This window comes from Mesoplodon bidens, assembly GCF_964165515.1.
Source record: "Mesoplodon bidens genome assembly, chromosome: 1".
NCBI lineage: Eukaryota > Metazoa > Chordata > Mammalia > Artiodactyla > Ziphiidae > Mesoplodon > Mesoplodon bidens.
The window spans coordinates 226461961-226482146 of NC_138176.1; the positions used below are offsets into that span (position 1 = coordinate 226461961).

The 20186-nt window shown below is 42.4% G+C and overlaps 1 protein-coding gene across 1 annotated transcript in view; it reads left to right on the top strand.

The window, feature by feature from the left end:
- FHIP1A (FHF complex subunit HOOK interacting protein 1A) overlaps positions 1-20186 on the top strand; it is a 109195-nt gene that overhangs the window by 10264 nt on the left and 78745 nt on the right. The window contains exons 2-3 of the mRNA XM_081252762.1: positions 7722-8348; positions 19851-20009. Of these exons, the coding sequence (XP_081108888.1) occupies positions 7722-8348; positions 19851-20009 (786 nt within the window). The remainder of the gene's footprint in view (positions 1-7721; positions 8349-19850; positions 20010-20186) is intronic.

Here is a 20186-nt window from a genome sequence, read left to right on the forward strand (position 1 = left end):
GGGAGAGACCTTGAGTGGCCCAGTGGTGCACTTGACTTTCTAAACCGGTCCCCGGGTCCAGTGGTCTCATGTTATCCTCAGAATAGTTCTATAGTGGACATCCAGGAATAGTTAACATTGGAGAATCCAGGCTCTAGGAAGTAGCCTCTGGCCTGTACGTCCTCTTGTCTTCTGAGGTGCCATCTTGTGCCGTAGTAGACAGAGCAACAAACCTAAAACCCAGATTCTGTCTGGGGCATTCCTGTAGTTGGACATTTCAGTGGCATCTGGCCACCTACAGGCCAGGATGGCAGATAGGGCTCTTTATGTCGTGGCTTCTTCCACTGCTTTTCTCTCATTTAGCCTCCAGAAATACAAAATTACTTGGAGTTCCTAGCCACCCCCTCTCCTGGCAGCACACCTCATGTTGTTTCATGGCTCTCTGCCTTTGGCACTTCCTCTTCTTTCTGCCTGGAACATCCCTCCACCTGGTTAATGCAACTTCAGAAGAGCTAGGAGACTTGGAAAACATATACTAATATTAAAACATTTGCTATAAACTGCTACCAGTAAGAACCTTAGACTTGCATTTAATGATCAGTGATCTTGAGGGGAGGGGGTCGGGGAGAGAAAGAGAATGTTTAATTTTTATAGTAGTCTATAAGAACGGTTTATAGTCTAGTAGACTGTTGTTTTTATCTCTTGCCTTTGCTTCTTTGCTTCTTCTGAATGGAAGAGAGAGCAAGAAGTAAGAAGCATTGGTCCATCAGATAACGAACTGCCCAAGTATATTGCCATGTGAACTAACCTGCCACCACACACACACTAGGTATTCTTCTGTTGTTGCTGCTTTTTGTTTGTTTGTTTGTTTTCGCCGTGTTGGGTCTTCGTTGCTGCGCGCGTGCTTTCACCGCTGTGTTGCGGTGAGCAGGGGCTACTCTTCGTTGTGTTGTGCAGGCTTCTCATTGCGGTGGCTTCTCTTGTTGCGGAGCACGGGCTCTAGGCACATGGGCTTCAGTAGCTGCAGCACACGGGCTCAGTAGTTGCAGCACACGGGCTCTAGAGTGCAGGCTCAGTTGTGGCACACAGGCTTAGTTGCTCCGCGGCATGTGGGATCCTCCTGGACCAGGGACCAAACCTGTGTCCCCTGAATTGGCAGGTGGATTCTTAACCACTGTGCCACCAGGGAAGTCCCACACTAGGTATCCTTAATGGCACACTTTTACTTTGTGAGACTTCATGGCCCTTTGCTCTATTCATTCTCTATCCTCTCCTTTCACATACTGCATCAGTATTAGTTACATACTAAACGGTGTCTGCTCTCAAAGCCAGGAGAACAGAGGTGAAAAAGAATCAATTGGAAACGCACATTTCTGTGTGCTTGTTAATGGCGCAAAGCTTCTCCTTACCACCCTCAGCCTCCAAATACAAGCTATTACACAATTTTTTAAGCTAAGAACATTTCAGAGTTCAGATAGAGTAATGTTGATAGATAAAGAAAAGCTAGTGGATTTAGTAGCCTTTTTCTTCTTGGAAGGGGATGGGGATGAGAAAAAACTGAATCATCTGGATTAAGTAAGTCAGATGTCCTCCTACCATAATAAAAAATAGACAATATGTCCTATGTATGGTAACCTGTATAGAGCTCCAAGTAGCCTGACTCCATTAAAGAAGCAAAGAGCACTTATACGTGGCTTTGAGATCTGCATTCCAGTCTGTTCCCTGTGACACTCATTCTCTCACTCTCTTCATCTTCACTCTTTTGGTCTGTGCCGTGTCATAAACTAAATGACAGAGAGAAATTACATGAAGTCTTTGAGAGATGAAAAGTTAGAAAATATTAGAGAACTCTGATTAACCTTCTCAGTATCTTAGTAAAGTGATGTTTGTTAACATTTAAAAAATGTATGTCTCTCTTCTCAGCTTTTCAAGTAGCTCTAAACTTCACAGTAGAAAGTAAAGCAGAACAAAAGCTATGCTTTTTTAGAGGGCCAAGGCATGGAGTTGTGCCTCTATTAGACTCTAAAGTGATTGAACATGTTGAGAAGTCAGAAGCTGTCCCACTGTATGCTCGGTGATAAGTCTGTTTTCGCTGTGGTTGGAATTATGGGGTTCTCTGGAATATTATTACATATATCATTACTCTTCAGTCCCTCCCCTGATACTGAAATTTAAAAAAAAATTATATCTACCTAACTTAAGGGTTAGGTTACTATGTTATTTTATTGACTGATGCTCCTACCATGTTTCTGTGTTAGAGTAATTACTAGACTACTTTGGTCCCAAGGAAGTATGGCATGTATAGTTTCTGCTTTATCAGGTTTAATTCCAGATGTAGACACATCTCTGTAGTTCAGGATTGGAGCTGACATTAACTAAGTTCTGCAAGTACACATATATTATTAGGCCGTTATCCGCATATGAGAGGAAATGACTCCGTAAAGGTCTCCCATGGGAATAGGTGTGTAAGAAATAACCCTAAATCGAAAGACACAGCTGCTAAGTAATAAACAGGGACTGGATGGAAACGTACTTTTGTTGTAGTTACTTTGGTACATTAAGTGGAATTTGGCTTGATCACTAAATCCTGTCCTTCTAATGTGTGATGGAAAATGTTGCTTAGCAACTTGGTTTTTTCCACAATGCCGCTTTAAATTAGCATTCCAAAGGATTTGGAAGTATGGGTTGTACTCACGTGACTTTCTTGAAGTAACTAAGCTCTAACCAAAGTAGCATAAATAGTCATCTACTGATATATGCATGTGTATAAGAAATAGAATGATAGACAGATGGAGTCAAAGCTAATCTTCTGTCAGAGAAACACTTGTGTTTATCATGAAGAATAATAATTTGTTAGCTTGAGGTGTGACTGTGTGATTTACGTATATCTTTCATTCTGAAAGCATTTGAACTTCCTATTTAGAATTTGTGAATATTTGAAATTCAGGCCCATTATCACTGAGTGATGGGGGGCCATCATTGGAGGTAAGGATAGCAGTAGCTGATATTCCTTAATGAAAGAAATATGCTATTTGTTCATCTTATTGATCTCCAATGATCCTCATATTTATAGGTCAAATGACTTTGAAGTTAGGTTAAAATTTAGCTGTATTGGTCAGATGATAATTTGTATACCATTGTTCACACTATTGATTTTTTGTGTATTTTTTTCTTTTTTCTTTATTTTTTGTGTATTTTTTTCTTTTTAGAGTCGCAATATGTGATCTAGGCTCATGATCCATACACACACACACACACACACACACACCAGCTTATATATGTTAAAGTTTGTAGATCAACAAATGCCTAGCTATGATTGGTAAACCATTTACAGTGCTGTATCTGATCTCAGCTGGCTTACATACTTAATGAGCTTGAGGTTTATCAGGGGTTGATCAGTTTGTTAAATGCTATTTAGCCTAAGGAAGGAACTTGTTTAGTAAAGGAAATACTTGCAAACTGTATTTTCCTACTTGTATCTCTCCAGCCACCCTAATTGTGTTTTTTCCCCTGAACTGAATCCCTGAGCCTGAGGGTATATAGCTGAGAAGCAGCCAGAGCTGGGGAATCGGAGGGAAGGTTGAGAGTATAAGATGGAGGGTAATCAGAGGAGTGGGCCAGGCCTGGGGAAGCAGCATGAGATCAGGGATCCAAAGTAGATCCCAGCAAGCAGAAATCAGGGGCCCAGGAATATTGGACTTCGGTGGGAGTGATGTGAGAAGAGGACCCAAGGGAAACAATAAGGAAAAGTCGAGGTCACATCAGGAATCAGCCTACAGAAACTGAAAGAACTGTGACACCACCCGGGCAGCTAACTTGGGACATCATAACAGAAGATCTTTGGCATTTCAATGTCAGTTGTGCTCTAGCCAAGAAGTTTCCTAGGCATTCCCTGTCAGGATGGGAACCAGGCCCAGGGCGTGGGCCCCGAGAGCCCACTTGTAAAAGCAGGTCATGGGTGTGCCTGCCTGGAAGGGAGAGGGAGGTGGCCTGGGAGGGTCCTGACACCTAAGGAGGGAGGTTAAGGACAAGTGGCACCACAGGCATAATCAGCACTTTGCTGAGTTGTGTTTTCCATGACTCACAGGCCCTGGTTGTAACACACGCATCTTCTAGGCAGGAAAACCTCCAGGCCAGGGGTGGGAATGCGTAAAGGGCTCTGTTCCAAATGATCAACAAGCCTTCGATCTTGGTGGGTTGTTACAGCTCTGTTTTCCTGTTTCTCTGCCCATGAGCCCGGAAGGCAGGGTAGAAGAGCTTCTATATGGGGGTGGAGAGAGAGGCTTCATGTTAAAGCTGCTGAATAGTTTACATTCTGTATAAACATCTCAGAATGAAATCGTTTTTAGGTGTTTCATAGCCACCGCCCTCCCCACCCCCACCAAAGTAGGTCTTTTTGCAGAGGACTGCATTCGAATAAATAAGTGAAGATTAATTCATGAGAAAAATGTAGCTTGTGATCAGGTAAATAGTTTTGGTCTACATTACATATATATATTTAGATATTTTATAAATATTTACAGGCATGCATATAGTATAAATACATATACATATGTAAAAATTTATATGGCTTAGGAATTTCTGAGAATTACTGTTTTTAACTCTGTGTTTTGATCCTTTTCTTAGACATTAGTACAAAATTACTTTTTTGGTTTTATTTATACTATGAAATTAGATCAATTTACAGGAAAGAAGAACTAATTAACCTTAAAATCTCATTTGTATCTTTTCAGACTCACTTCTAATCGTACATCTATTTATCAATATATTTAGTTTTTAACTTAAATTATTTGTTGTATATATTGGCATGTAATGATATGATTCACTTAGTGTTTATTTTTAATAGCTTTAGTGTATAGTGATGTAACATCGTGATTATCATTCTCTTATTCTTGACGGTTTGGGTCAATAATATTTTTATTTTTCATTACTGAAAACGTCATTGGCATGAACATTTTAAAACAAATTATTTTGTGTTGTTTCCTTTGGCATTTTCCCCAAAGTGAGATTAACAAGTCAAAGGGCAGGAACGACTTTATAGCTTCTGTTACGTGTTGCCAGATTGCTTTCCAGAAAGATTGAGCTAATTTGCTGTGCCACTATCAATGTATAATGCACAGTCCCAATTTTAGATAGTTTAGACAGTCTGAGCACACATGACAAGTATAATTACATTTCTACCCCGAGGCCTAGCTGTATAGATAGCTCTCATAAGTAAACTCAATATGTGGACTTTGAAATTATAGAACCGGTAAAATGTAGAGCTAATCTGTTCTTCAGAATGTGGAGCCTTGAAGTTGGGGCTTCGGGGCTGGAGAGCACGCTGTGTTGAGGTGGAGGCCCCTTTTGGACAAATGTGGTACTGCAGCCCTACGCTGTGAGATGTCAAGGCCAGAGCCAAGGGAAAGGAGCACAGTAGGTCCCAGCGTTTCTGCCAGAGAGGTCCTCAGGCCTGCGAGGAGTCCTGGAGGGCTTCTTGGAGGTTGGGGGATGGTGGGGGCACTCTGCAGTCCACGCGCAGCCAAGGAGAGGGGATGGCCAGTGGGGAGACCCAGACCACCAGTCACTGAGCCGTGTACCTCCTGGGTAGTGGCTAACCAAGGGCTTCCTCGTTGACATTGTCAATTCAGGGGTGTTGGGGTGATGTTTTTCCTGACAGTCTTTTTAATTTTATAATGGAAGTTGGTGGAGAGTACAGATTCTGTGGAAATCCACTCATTCATAAGGATATACTAGCCTAGTCTATAAAGGTTCCTTTTTTCTCCTTCTGCTAGGGGGAAAACTTAGACTTTTCCCTGAGAAATAAGTTTCCCTCATTGCTCATGAATGCTGACATAGCCTTGTACCTTTGCCAGCTTCCACAGTGACTTGCAAAAATTCTATAACCTAAATACCAGAACATGTAACAGCACGTCCTAGAACTGGGCTGGGAGGGTATGGCAGAAATTAAACATATTCCACAGAACATGCAGTTCAGAAAGGCAAAAAGGAACAAGTTAAAAATGTTGATAAAATGTTTGATTTTTAAAAAAATTAAGGTGCGTACACTTTAAAGGAAGTAAATTGAATGGATATTATCATAGAAATTCCAAGTCATAAAGTTAAATGGAGGTTGAGATATAAAATTGTTTTAATTTTCAGGTCCCAAAGTAGAAATTAAGCATTGATGGGCAGAGAGAGTTAGGAAGCGTTCACCGCCAGCAGCGGTGAGGGAGAGAAACACCTGGGCTGTCACATGGGATTTATTTACTTTTTACAGTTAATAGATTTTTTTCTTTTTTGGTGGTAAAATATATATATATGTATATATATAAAACAAAGTTTGCCATCTTCATCATTTTTAGGTGTATAATTCAATGGCATTAACTACATTCACAGTGTCGTGCAACCATCACCACTATTTCCAAAACTTTTTCATTACCCCAAATAGAAACCCTGTACTTTAGGGCTTTATTTTGTAATTGGTTATCTCAAAATTTTTTTCTGGCTTAAACAAAATGCACAATTCAAACTCTTTGTGCTTAAAATTTCAACGTATGCCGTATGTTCGGGGATTCTGCTAGGTACGTGTCACTTGTTCATCAGTTCATCCGTTTCCTTTCATCCTTCCTAATGATGCATGCTTGGTTGAAGAGGGTGCCAATCCAGGTAGAGGAGAGAGGGCTATTATTCTGTCAAGGGCATATGAGGAGCTGTGTCCCGCTGCTGAAATCTCCAAATCAACTCTATTTGTAGGAGAACACTGGTAGTCTTACTTATTTAGTGTATTTTAAAATTTTAAAGCACTATTATTATTATTATTTAAAAAATTTATTTATTTAATCTATTTTTGGCTGCATTGGGTCTTCGTTGCTGCGCGTGGGCTTTCTCTAATTGTGGCTAGTGGGGGCTACTCTTCATTGTGGTGTGCGGGCTTCTCATTGCAGTGGCTTCTCGTTGCGGAGCATGGGCTTCAGTAGTTGTGGCACACGGGCTCAGTAGTTGTGGCACGCGGGCTGTAGAGCACAGGCTCAGTAGTTGTGGTGCACAGACTTTGTTGCTCTGTGGCATGTGAGGTCTTCCCGGACCAGGCCGTGAACCCGTGTCCCCTGCATTGGCAGGTGGATTCTTAACCACTGCACCACCAGGGAAATCCCTAAAAGCACTATTATATTCTTTTTTTTTTAACATCTTTATTGTAGTATAATTGCTTTACAATGGTGTCTTAGTTTCTGCTTTATAACAAAGTGAATTATGTTCTTGACAGTTTAGAAAAAAATTTAAGAACTTGTCATTACTTTGAACACAAAAGCGATTACTGTTTTTCCATGTTTCTTTCCAGTCTTTTTTCACTTGCGTGTTTTTGACATAGTTAATAATGATGGATCTAACTATATACAAGTGACTTAGTTTTTCATCTGACGTTATCACTTACAGGTTTTTTATTTTTCATTTTGCTCAGCAGTCTTCATAATAATAGGCCCAGAAATGCATGTAGCTTAATTTACATAACCATATTACTTTCTTTGACATTTAGGTTGCCAACATTTGTCACTATGATAAATGAACAACTTCAGACATCTTCTTCCTGTAGTTTAACTCCTTCATTTTCTCATGAGAGGGAGACACAGAATGCTCACATGTATCTTGTTGTGGGTCATGGCTCTTACATTTTCCATGAAGATTTGGTACAATTAGCAGTGGTATGTTTTTGTAGTTATGATAAACATCAGATGGATGACACATGTTTGATTTGGTTTCAGGTTGTGAAAATCTTAGAGAAACATGACCCCTTGAAGAACACCCAGGCAAAATATGGGTTCATCCCTCCAGATGAGGCCAGTGCTGTACAGAACTATGTAGAACACATGCTCTTTTTGCTGATTGAGGAGCAAGCCAGGGATGCTGCCATGGGGCCAATCCTGGAATTTGTGGTCTCTGAGAACATCATGGAAAAACTCTTCCTTTGGAGTCTGAGACGGGAATTTACTGATGAGACTAAAATGGAGCAGCTAAAGATGTATGAGATGTTGATCACCCAGTCCCACCAGCCTCTGCTGCACCACAAGCCCATCCTGAAGCCCCTGATGATGTTGCTGAGTGCCTGTTCAGGAACAGCCACCCCCACTGTGGAGGGGAAGCTGGTTGTGCTGCTCAGTCAGCTCTGTTCCATTCTTGCCAAAGATCCATCCATCCTGGAGCTCTTCTTCCACACTAGCGAGGACCAAGGGGCTGCCAACTTCCTCATCTTCTCTCTTCTGATTCCCTTCATTCACCGGGAGGGGACTGTAGGCCAGCAGGCCCGGGATGCTTTGCTCTTCATCATGTCTCTCTCTGCTGAGAACAGCGTGGTGGCCCATCACATCGTGGAGAACACCTACTTTTGTCCAGTAAGTCCTTGTTGGCCCATTTCCCACCTGCTTCTCTTCTCCTCTCCTGGGCTAATGACAGATACTTTTTTATTCCTTTCTTTTCAGCAGACTGCCCTTGGCACCTTCTATGGAAAGCTATTTAGAGGAAATCTTTTGGAGGGAGCAGAGGAATTTAAGTTGAGATGCCATTCGGCTGAGCAGTGTCAGCTCGAAATAAGCCAACAGAGGAAACGATATGTCTTACTGTTTCTTGGTTCGTTTCTGTTGGGTTACGAGCTGTTTTTAGTTTTTTCTAAGAGCATATCCTGAGCAGTTGGTAAAACCTGCTCTTCTTATATTCTTAGCTTTTCAGGTTGATTCTGCGCCAATGAATCATGGCATATGGTCAGACCCCTCACAGCTGGCCTCACAAATTAATTTGTTTCCCAGCAAGATAATGACCAAAATCGTAGATCCAAAGCACTGATTTTATTAAAAAAAAAAAAAGGAATACATATTTACACTTTGAAGTAGCAAGAAGTCCTCTGTATGGTTTCTTTTTCTTTTTCTTTTAATGTTTATTTATTTAGGCTGCACCAGGTCTTCATTGTGGCACGCAGGATCTTTAGTTGTGGCATGTGGACTTCTTAGTTGCTGCATGCATGCGGGATCTAGTTCCCTGGCCAGGGGTGGAACCCGGGCCCCCTGCATTGGGAGCGAGGAGTCTTACCCACTGGACCACCAGGGAAGTCCCTGTGTAGTTTCTTAATAGTTGGTTGGTGAGAAATAAAGGGTAAGGTCTTTTGGAGATGCCCGAGTAGCCAGGCCCAGTCATAATCCTAGAAAATACTGGGAGCTGTCTGAGATTCTTAAGAAGCCTTAGGACTCTGATTATTTTTTGGTGTTATTTAAATGACAGATTTATAGATCTATATCTTCTCTTGGTTTGTCAAATGTTGGGCCACAGCTATTTTTATTTTCCTAAATCAGTGAACATTTCCAGTTTATTTCCATTATCTGTTCTTTGTACCAGTCATCTCATTATGTTACTTTTTAAACTGTATTGCCTTAAATATTCCTGATTCTGCTGGAATCGTGTGTTAAGACCATTAGTGAGTTTTATTAGAACAGGCCAGGCAAGTTGCCATAAGTAGATCAGATTCATTGTTAATTAACACTCTGTGGGTAGTTCTTGACTGGGGTGAGGGCATTTAGAAGTGTATGTGGGGTGTGTTTGGTTGTCAAGGGACATGGGGTCACCTGGGAGGGAGGTCAGCTGGCATTTAGTGTGCAGGGGCCAGGGATGCTTAATGTCCAGTAGCTTGTGGAACGGTCATGCACAAGAGAGAACTGACCTGCCCCAGATGCTAATAGCAATCTTAGTGAGTAACATACTGTATTTTGCTTTGAGGTTCAAAAGCAGTAATCTTCTTTATACTACTGAGTCCTATTTTCACTAATAAACCAGAGTCCCCTAGTGTGTGGTGAATATTTATTTCAGGGGAAACAAATGATTAAAAATTTTGAAAAATAGAATTTCAATTAAGTTCAGGGTGCCATGTATCTCTTCTCTTCTGGCTTCTGACCAACGGAATAAGAAATTGCACAAAGATTGAGAATCAAATGGGAAGTGAAGAACTGATTCCATTCATCTGTGCCAACATATTAAATCTCCCTTCCTTATCTCCTTCAACAGAATTATAAACTAGATTATAAACTCTTTTTTTTTTTTCTTTTGCGGTACACGGGCCTCTCACTGCTGTGGCCTCTCCCATTGCGGAGCACAGGCTCCGGACGCGCAGGCTCAGCGGCCATGGCTCACGGGCCCAGCCGCTCCGCGGCATGTGGGATCTTCCCGGACCGGGGCACGAACCCACGTCCCCTGCATCGGCAGGCGGACTCTCAACCATTGCGCCACCAGGGAAGCCCTATAAACTCTTTTTAAAGAATATATCTTCAGGCAAAAATGTAACGTCTCACCCTGAATCTAAGCATCTTTGGAATACGTTGCTGTATTAGTTTTCTACTGCGCCTGTAACAAATTACCAAAAACTCTAGTGGCTTTAAACCACACAAATTATTATCTTACAGTAGTAGTGTCTTGCCGTAGGTTAGAAGTCCAGAAGGTCTCACTGGGCTAACATCAGGATGTCGGCAGGGCTGTGTTCCTTTCTGGAGACTCTTGTGGTGAGGCCGTTTCCTTGCCTTCTCCAGCTTCTAGAGGCTGCCCATACCCCTTAGCTCATGGCTCCCTCCCCCATTTTCACAGTCAGCAGTACTGCATCTCTCTGACCATCCTTCCGTAGTCACGTCTCCCTCTGACTCTGCTCTTCTGCCTGCTTCTCCCACTTCCACAAGGACATTGTGTTTACCTGGATCATCCAGGATTTAAAGATTTTTAAGATCATCTCTATTTAAAGATCAGCTGATTAGCACCCTTAATTCCATCTGCCACATTAATTTTCCTTTGCCGTGGAACCTCATGTGTTCACAGGCTCAGGAACCAGGATATAGACAGGTCTGGGGGGACCATGATTCTGCCTACCACACTTGGCATATTCATTCAGTTTGGAGGGTTCTTGAAGAGATTTGATCAAGAACACAGCATGATCAAAATTCTTGTAGGAGTTTAATCTGACTAAGTAAGTTTGGGAGCTGTGGAGGAAGCAGGGACACACATTAGGGTCGAGAAACAAGAGTGGCAGGAATGAGAACGTAAGAGAGGAGCTGGATCTGAGCAGTGATGTGGAGGCAGCCGCTCATTAAACAATGGGGCTTTTTCGAGCAGGGGCTCTGCACAGGTTTGAGTTTGGGCTTACGTGAATTGTTTTGAGTCGTTCTGCTATTAAAGAAGGAGTGCAGGTATTAAGAGAAATCATCAGAACATTTGCGTGGTTCACCTGTTCAGTATCTACAGGTCAATTTTAAAAAGGTAACATTGGACGTTACATTTTTGCCTGAAGATATATTCTTTAAAAAGAGTTTATAGGGCTTCCCTGGTGGCGCAAGTGGTGCAGTGGTTAAGAATCCGCCTGCCAATGCAGGAGACACGGGTTCGAGTCCTGATCTGGGAAGATCCCACATGCCACGGAGCAGCTAAGCCTTGTGCCACAACTACTGAGCCTGCGCTCTAGAGCCCGCGAGCCACAACTACTGAGCCTGTGCCCCTAGAGCCCATGCTCTGCAACAAGAGAAGCCACTGCAATGAGAAGCCTGCGCACCGCAACAAAGAATAGCCCCCGCTTGCCGCAACTAGAGAAAGTCCGAGCGCAGCAACGAAGACCCAATGCAGCCAAAAATAAAAAATGTAAATAAATAAATTTATTTTTTAAAAAATAAAAAGGTACCATTCACAAAAGCATCATAATTTATCTTGAATAAATCTAACAAATATGTAAAAGGCCTTTACAAGGAAAATTTTACAACTTTATCGAAGGGCATAAAATAAGATAGAAGTAGATGGAAAGCCCTGCAGTTTGTAGATATTGTGTAGAGGACACTTTTCTGCAAGTCAGTCCATAAAGTTAATGCAATTTATGTTTTACAACTTTTTATTATGGAAAAAAGCAAAATACAGAAAACTTGGAAAATACTAAAATGAACACCATGTACACACCGTTTAAATTCAAAATTGTTAATATTTGTCATATTTGCGTATATTTATCACCTATGCCCTTTATTTGTTTTGTTGTGCTATTTGAAATTAAATTATAGACATCAAGTATTTTAATATGTATTTCCTACAAATAAGGACATGCTCCTGCATAATCACAATACCATTATTACACTAAGAAAATTATACAATAATTCCATAATATGATCTAATATCCAGTTTCCCAATTAGGCCCCAAGTGACTCTTTTTTTCATTTTGGCTGCATGGCACAGCATGTGGGATCTTAGTTCCCTGACCAGGGATGGAACCCCTGCTCCCTGCATTGGAAGCGTGGATTCTTAACCACACCCGGGTTCGATCCCTGGTCTGGGAACCAGATCCCGCATCCTGCAATTAAAGATCCTGCACGTGGCAGCAAAGATCCCGTGTGCCTCAACTAAGACCCAGAGCAGCCAAATAAATAAATAAATAAATAAATAAATAAATTTTAAAAAAGCAAAAACACAGATTGGGAGAAGATATTTGCAACACACATAACTACAAGTGGTTGGTACCCAAAATATACAAAAATATTTGTAATACTACAAATAAATAAGAAAATGAGGAAACATGGGTGAAGGATACGAACAGTCGTTTCCCAAAAGACCCCAAACCTGATAAATATATGAAAATATGCTCATCTTCTCTAGCGTCAGGGAAATACAAATGAACCCACAAGGAGACACCAGGTAATGGCACCAGAGTGGCTAACCATTAGACATCTGATAACACCAAGCGCTGTCGAGGGGGTGGAAAAACAGGAACTCTTGAGAATATAAATTGGTACAATAATGCAGGAAAGCCATATGGCAATATTTAATGAAATTGAATATTTGCATACCATGTGATCCTGCATCTTCACTTCTAGATACCTGCCCTAGGGAAATCTGGCACATGTTTACAAGGGTACATGCACAAAGATATTCAGTAGCATTGGGGTGCACGTATCTTTTCAAATTAGTGTTTTGTTTTCTTTGTATAAAAATGGAATGAAATTTTGCCATTTGAAACAGCATGGATGGACCTGGAGGGTATTATGCTTAGGAAATAAATAAGAGAAAGACAAATATGTCTTCACTTATATGTGGAATCTAAAAAATAAAACAAATGAAGAAATATGACAAAACAGGAAAAGACTCACAGGTACAGAGAACAAACTCGTAGTTATCAGTGGGGAGAGGGGTTGGGGTCAGGGCAAAATAGGTGAAGGGTACAAACTACTAAGTATAACGTAAATAAGTTACAAGGATGTTAATGTACAGCACAGGGAATATAGTCAATATTTTATAATAATTTTGAATGGAGTGTAATTTATAAAAATATCAAATTACTATGTTATGTTGAAACTAATATAATATTGTAAGTCAACTGTACTTCAATAAAAAAATGAATGAATCCCATTTCACATTTATTAGCATGTAATTGCATCTACATGTGTGAACACCAATAAACCTAAAAACAAAAAGCGTGAAATCTAGAAACATAAAAAAGTAAGTAGCAAAAGGTTACATATAGTATGTTAATATTTACATAAAATTTACATGAAGTTTTAACACGAAATCTTAGTGTATACTGGTTTTTGGATACCTATGAATACAGTAGAAGTACAAAAACAAGCACAGGCATAATAGGTACTAAGTTCAGGACTGTGGTTACTTTTGGGGGCAAAGGAAGGAGGAGGGATGGTCATGGGATTGGAGTAGGGTTTAGCTCTATTTGTAATGTTTTATTTTTTAAAAAACAAAGAGCACTCTGAAGAAATTATGGCAAAATATTAAAATCTTAAACCTTGTGGATGGTTTTCTATTCTGTTTTACGTTTTTGTAATATTGCATATTTTACACATTTAAACATGTTAGGACTAGAATGGAGCATGCTTTTAACGTTTAGATTTCCACTTACTAAGTTATAGGCAGATTTCACTGAGTAGTTGTTGCTTTCATAAAAAAGTGTTTTAAAACCCTGTACAGTTCATTAAAATTAGAGGAAAAACATCTCCAGCTGACCTTATTTGCCAGAATGGAACACAGAGCTTCCTTGTGCTAAGTTGCCCCTCAGGATAGATCCCATAATCTCATTTGTACCCGGTTTTCTATAATTACAACTGACAACATAATTAAAAAAAAAAAAGACCTCTTTATGTTGAAGATAAAAGCATACTCTATTAACCATCCAGTTAAGGACCACAACTGACAAAAAGCTTTCTCTAATTAGTATGATTGTCAAAGTGTGTTAGCATCAGGCTTTGGGAAGAGTAATGACTCTTTCAGGAAACTGGACCACTTTTGGAAACTTTTGTTCTGTGGTTGATAGGAAGAGCTTGCTGGTTTTGCTGCCTCTTGTCTCAAGCTGTGTTTTCCCAAGAAAAGAAAGAGAATGAGGCTACCCTAGGGAACGATGTAGTGCCAGTGAATGGTTGAGGAGTATATGACCGTAGCTTCTTTTGATTTTTTTAAACCGAGTATTGATGATTAAGCCCTGTCACTTGTTGCATATTGGCAAAAGGCGAAAACAGCCTATACATACATTAGGAAATGCAGATTGAAATAAGCAACCTTTCGGTACACAGCCGCAGGTAGAAAGTTATTTATCCCATATCTAAAATTTATGAGGCTTTTTATTTTGGCAAGTTGTCACATATGGTCCCCACCAGGTGTTTTGCTGCTAGCTTCAGACTAAAGCCATCTGCTTACGATCTTTTTGTTTTTGCTGAAATTAACTGGGTGCTATTAGATGTTGAAAGTTAAAGACGGACCTTTCCAGATTGCTCACTGCTCTGTGCGCATCATCTCTCTTCCCTCCCTCGGAAGCATTGCTGTGTGTAAACCATCATGCCTACCTCTTTATGTGCACGATTTCCTTCAATCCTTGCAGCAGCTCAGTGAAGAAACTGAACTTTCAGGGACTTTCTGCCTGTGAATGGCAGAGACAGGTTCAAAACCACGTTAGTCTGATACTGAAATCCATGGTCTCGACAATTACCATGCTATACTGCCGTCAGGGAAGTGGTTTGCGTTTTTAAATTGTCTGTCATCCTTGTGGTTTTATATGGTGATTTGTTTTTTTAAGACTCTTGAGAAAAGATAAATTAAAAATATTGGGTTATGGGACTTCCCTGGCGATCCAGTGGTTAAGATTCTGCACTCCCAACGCAGGGGGGCATGGGTTTGATCCCTGGTTGGGGAACTAAGAGCCCACATGCCTCACGGCATGGCCAAAAAAAAAAAAATTAATACTTAATCTGTGGGAATAAATATAATGTTTTACAGTTACTTTTTTTGTGGTCAGGATCAGTAAAAGGCTAAAAGAGTGGATGAGCATTTAAAAAGAATTTGCTGTTGAATGTCTATATATTCTTACATTTTTAAGTTAAAAATTAAACTTGAAAGTAAATAGATTGTGCCGTCAAACTCCCGGAAGAATTACCTGCAAACCTGTTGTTGCCCCTCCTCTCCCCTCTTCCTAGTCCCACAGCACCACCCGCATCTCTTCCTGAAGTAATGGTCTTTCTTGCATTTATTGGTTGATTGGTGGTCTTTGCCATCTCACCCAGTCTGACTCGCTCAATGCTCTTTCCCCAGCACCGGCCTGACGCGGTGCCTGGCCTGTCGTTGGTCTTCTAGAAGTATCTGTGGATTGGATGAAGGAATCTGAACTCTGAGCAAAGTCTTGGAAAGGATAAATATTTAGCAGTAAAGATTTGGAATCTTGCTCTTAAGCCCGTGTAGTCCTCTTTATTGTGCAGACTGTTTTCTTCTGTGTTTCTCCGTCACACTGGAGACCACTGCAGAAACATTCTCTGGCTCTGCTTCCAGGGGCGAGCACATGGCAGGAGTGCATGTCCAGTGGGCACACCGCACTGTCTTCCTGCACAGGCAGGCCGTGTTCGCAACTCAGCCATGCCCTTTTCAGAACACTCTTTAAAAAAAAAGTGAATATTAGGTATGTGTTATTTTTAATTACTGCCACTGATGTATGTAATTTGAAAATTAATGTTGCTGTAATTATACTGATATACTGAATAGTTATTCCCAGCTTCTTAGTCAGACAAATTAAGCTGTCTTTATGAATTCATTTTCAAAGCCTCAAAGTGGTTAAGGAATCAGGAGTATGCAGAATTAAAGCCTTTGTTCTCTGGTTAATTTAGCATGAGTTAGCAAATGTAATTGATTTTAAAAATGTGGCATCAAGATTAGATTTCCCTTCAAGGAGAACTTTTGGTCTCTGTTCTCTCTTGCCAGCGGTTTCTAATTTATAACAAACAGCTCACTTGGGGTCACATTCAAAACTGGAATTAAAGTGATTTGTTTGGGTTTGCTGACAAGGAGTTAAATGCTTTTAAATAGGGGACATTCTCCTCTGGGACCACAGATGCCCTGATTTTGGAAGAGATACGTGCACTATCTTGTTTACTATCGTATGTCCCGTACTTAACATAGTACCTGGCCTGAAGGTGCTCACTGATTTTTTTTTTTTTTTAGATGAGTGAGTGAATGAACGAGTAAATCAAGGTCACTAGGAAATAGAACAGAGAAATGTATGTAACCTTTCTGTTTCTCCACTGTTGAGACGGTTCGTGGCTTTCTCTTGCTGCCCTCACACTCCACTGTGGGCTCATAGCCCCCATCCCCCCCCATTTCCCCCCCTGGCGGCATCTGGTTTCTCTGCACTGAGACCTCCAGGTGGCCAATCCTCAGGCCCATCCTCTGTTGTTGACCGATGTGTTACTCAGGGGAAGTACTGTTAGCGTCTGACTGGGCAAGTCACCCACATCTGCCGTGTGGACGAGAATGAACACGTCAGGCCAGGTGAGATGGACAAGAGGGCTGATAAATTAATAAATGCACGGAGGACAGTTGCTACACAGGGAGCTCGAGAGGGTGCCCTGGGATCAAGACAGGGGGAGGAGAGGCAACAGTCTGTAGGTAATTTTTCCAAGTTCGGCATGCCGGGATCCACACCTCCTTTTTTTTTTTTTTTTTTTTTTTTTTTTTTTTTTGGTGGTACGCAGGCCTCTCACTGTTGTGGCCTCTCCCGTTGCGGAGCACAGGCTCCGGACCCGCAGGCTCAGCGGCCATGGCTCACGGGCCCAGCCGCTCCGCGGCATGTGGGATCTTCCCGGACGGGGGCACGAACCCGTGTCCCCTGCATCGGCAGGCGGACTCTCAACCACTGCACCACCAGGGAAGCCCCACACCTCCTTTTTTTAAAATAAATTTATTTATATTTTATTTTTGGCTGTGTTGGGTCTTCGTTGCTGGGTGCGGGCTTTCTCTAGTTGCAGAGAGCAGGGGCTACTCTTCATTGTGGTGCGCGGGCTTCTCATTGCGGTGGCTTCTCTTGTTGCGGAGCTCGGGCTCTAGGCGCATGGGCTTCAGTAGCTGTGGCACTCGGGCTCAGTAGTTGTGGCTCACGGGCTCTAGAGCGCAGGCTCAGTAGTTGTGGTGCATGGGTTGAGTTGCTCGGCAGCATGTGGGATCTTCCCGGACCAGGGCTCAAACCCGTGTCCCCTACACTGGCTGGCGGATTCTTAACCACTGTGCCACCAGGGAAGTCCCTCAGGAGTTTTTTTGATGTGGACCATTTTTAAAGTCTTTATTGAGTTTGTTACAATATTGCTTCTGTTTTATATTTTGGTTTTCTTGACCCCGAGGCGTGTGGGATCCTAGCTCCCCGACCAGGGATCGAACCCGCACCCCCTGCACTGGAAGGAGAAGTCTTAACCACTGGACTGCCAGAGAGCTCCCTATCCCTCCTTCTGACTTTCTGTGTCTGACTCCAGGCACTATGGATTATTTTGTTATAGCTCACGGTCTAAACCTCCCTTCCCTTCTCTCTCTGGTCTGTGTAGCTTGGGTTCTCATCGCCATGTGGACAGCTCCAGGGCTCCATCTCTAGTCCAGATCCCTCTCGTAGGTGTCAGACCCACACACTGTCTGCTGGACTCCGCACTGGGCTCCAGCTCTGTATTCGGTTCTACAGACCCTGCAGGATCTGGCTCCAGCGTACCTTGCCAGGCTCCTCCCATCTCTAACTATATGCTCCAGTAATACTGCACTTCTCTTAGTTCCAGAAGGTGCCATCTTTTCTTGCTCCTTTGAGCTTTTGTACATCCTCTGCTTGGAATATTCTTCTTTCCAACATTCTTTTTCTGGCTAACTCTTATTCATTCTTCAGCAGCTTGGACATCACTTCTTTTTTTAAAAAATTAATTTATTTAATTAATTTATTTTTGGCTGCATTGGGTCTTTGTTGCTGGGCGTGGGCTTTCTCTAGTTGCGGCGAGCGGGGACTGCTCTTCGTGGAGGTGCGTGGGCTTCTCAGTGCGGTGGCTTCTCTTGTTGCGGAGCGTGGGCTCTAGGTGCACGGGCTTCAGTAGTTGTGGAGCGTGGGCTTAGTTGCTCCGCAGCACGTGGGATCTTCCCGGACCAGGGCTCGAACCCGTGTCCCCTGCATTGGCAGGCGGATTCTTAACCACTGTGCCACCAGGGGAGCCCGACATCACTTCTTCTGAGAACATTTCCTGCTCCCAACACTCCAAGTCTGGGTTTGTATATCCACAGTGACATATTTTCTATTATGTAGTTTGAGCATTTATTACACTGTTATAATTGCCTGTTCATCTCTTATTAGACTGTGAGATCAGTGAATACTTTGCCATTTCTTCTCTGGGCCTACCTCAGAATGGAATGTTTTCTTGAATGTTTCTATCCCATTTGAGTTCCTTATAACCTCAGGGTTTACCCTAGAGCAACACCTTTTATAAATCACTTCTGTGTTTCTTTCTGGGCACTTCCTGTCCATCCTTTACACATCTACCAGATCAGGAGCCCTAAGGTGCTGTTTGGCTAGCATCACTTCCCTGTACTGTGAAATTCATTGTTTTCCTTGGTCCTGTTCTCCACAAGATAAAACTAATAGGCAGTCAACGTGTGTGTTCCTTTTCTATATTTCTGTCTCAATTTAATGCATCAGCATTTTCTTAATGACCGAGCTGGATAAAGTGACAGTTTGGAGTTCTCACTCACCGTCACTAACTGAGCCCAAATGCTGTCAGTGTCATTTAGAAACCGAGCAGGGGAAGAAAGTAAACCCTGTGAGCTTTGCATTAATACTGGATAGGTAGGTATGATAGTTAGATCACCCTCATGTCCACCTTACATGTGATCCTCCCCTTTCTTTACTCCTCTTTTTCCCACTGCTGATGCTTCTGTTTAGACCCGCTTTAGCTCTGTTTGAAGTATCGTCGTCCCATCTAACTGACCCGTGACCCCCAGTTCTTTCTTCTTGCTATCATTTGTGGAGATGAGATGAAAGCCCTCTCTAAACTGGAAACACGCACGTATCAGTCATGAGCTTTAACATGCCTGCAGGAATCTTTCTCATAAAGCTACTCATGCTGCCTGTGTGAGATCTTCTGTCCTGGGCCGCCTCAGTCCAGGGTGTGTCCCCATGGAACGGGGGGTGGGGGTGTGGGTCGTCTCTGTGTGCGCACTCAGCGTCGTGTAATAGAACGCATTGTTTACGAGTTCGCTCCTCTCCTGCATACCTTGGGTGCCGGAACCATGTTTTTTCTTCATCTTGCATGTGTCTCCCTCACTCCCGCTACCACTGCCCAGCGTAGGCCTGGCACATAAGAGATCAACAACCTGTAGCCTCGCGTAGGTATTAGCCGAAGACCTCTGGGGCTCCTGTTCCCTCTGCTGGACGTGTCCTTCCCTCCCGCCTCCAGCTGTGGAATCCTTCCTAGCTGACAGCCTCTTATGCTGGAATACCTCGCTACCTAAAGTACAGTCTGGACCTGTGGCAGTGGCGTCACCTGGGATCTGTTTGTTGCAAGTTAAGAACCTGGGGAAAGTGTTGATTACGTTTTTATTTCTGAACACAGGTGCTTGCGACCGGGCTCAGTGGTCTGTACTCTTCCCTGCCTGCCAAGCTGGAAGAGAAGGACGAGGAATGGCACTGCCTTCTGACGGACGACTGGGTCCTGCTCCCTCCTCTGGTCCAGTTCATGAACTCCCTTGAGTTCTGCAACGCTGTCATTCAGGTGGGAGCGGGCAAGGAACCCTCTGTCGTGGTCCATTCAGGATACACGGGAAGGATCAGTGGATACACATTCCTTTTCTTATTTCAATCAACGTTTATGGAATACTGATGCTTTACTTTAAGCCTACTGAATGTTCTCGAATGAGTAAGAGTGTTAGTTTAGAGGTTTCTGGGAAGT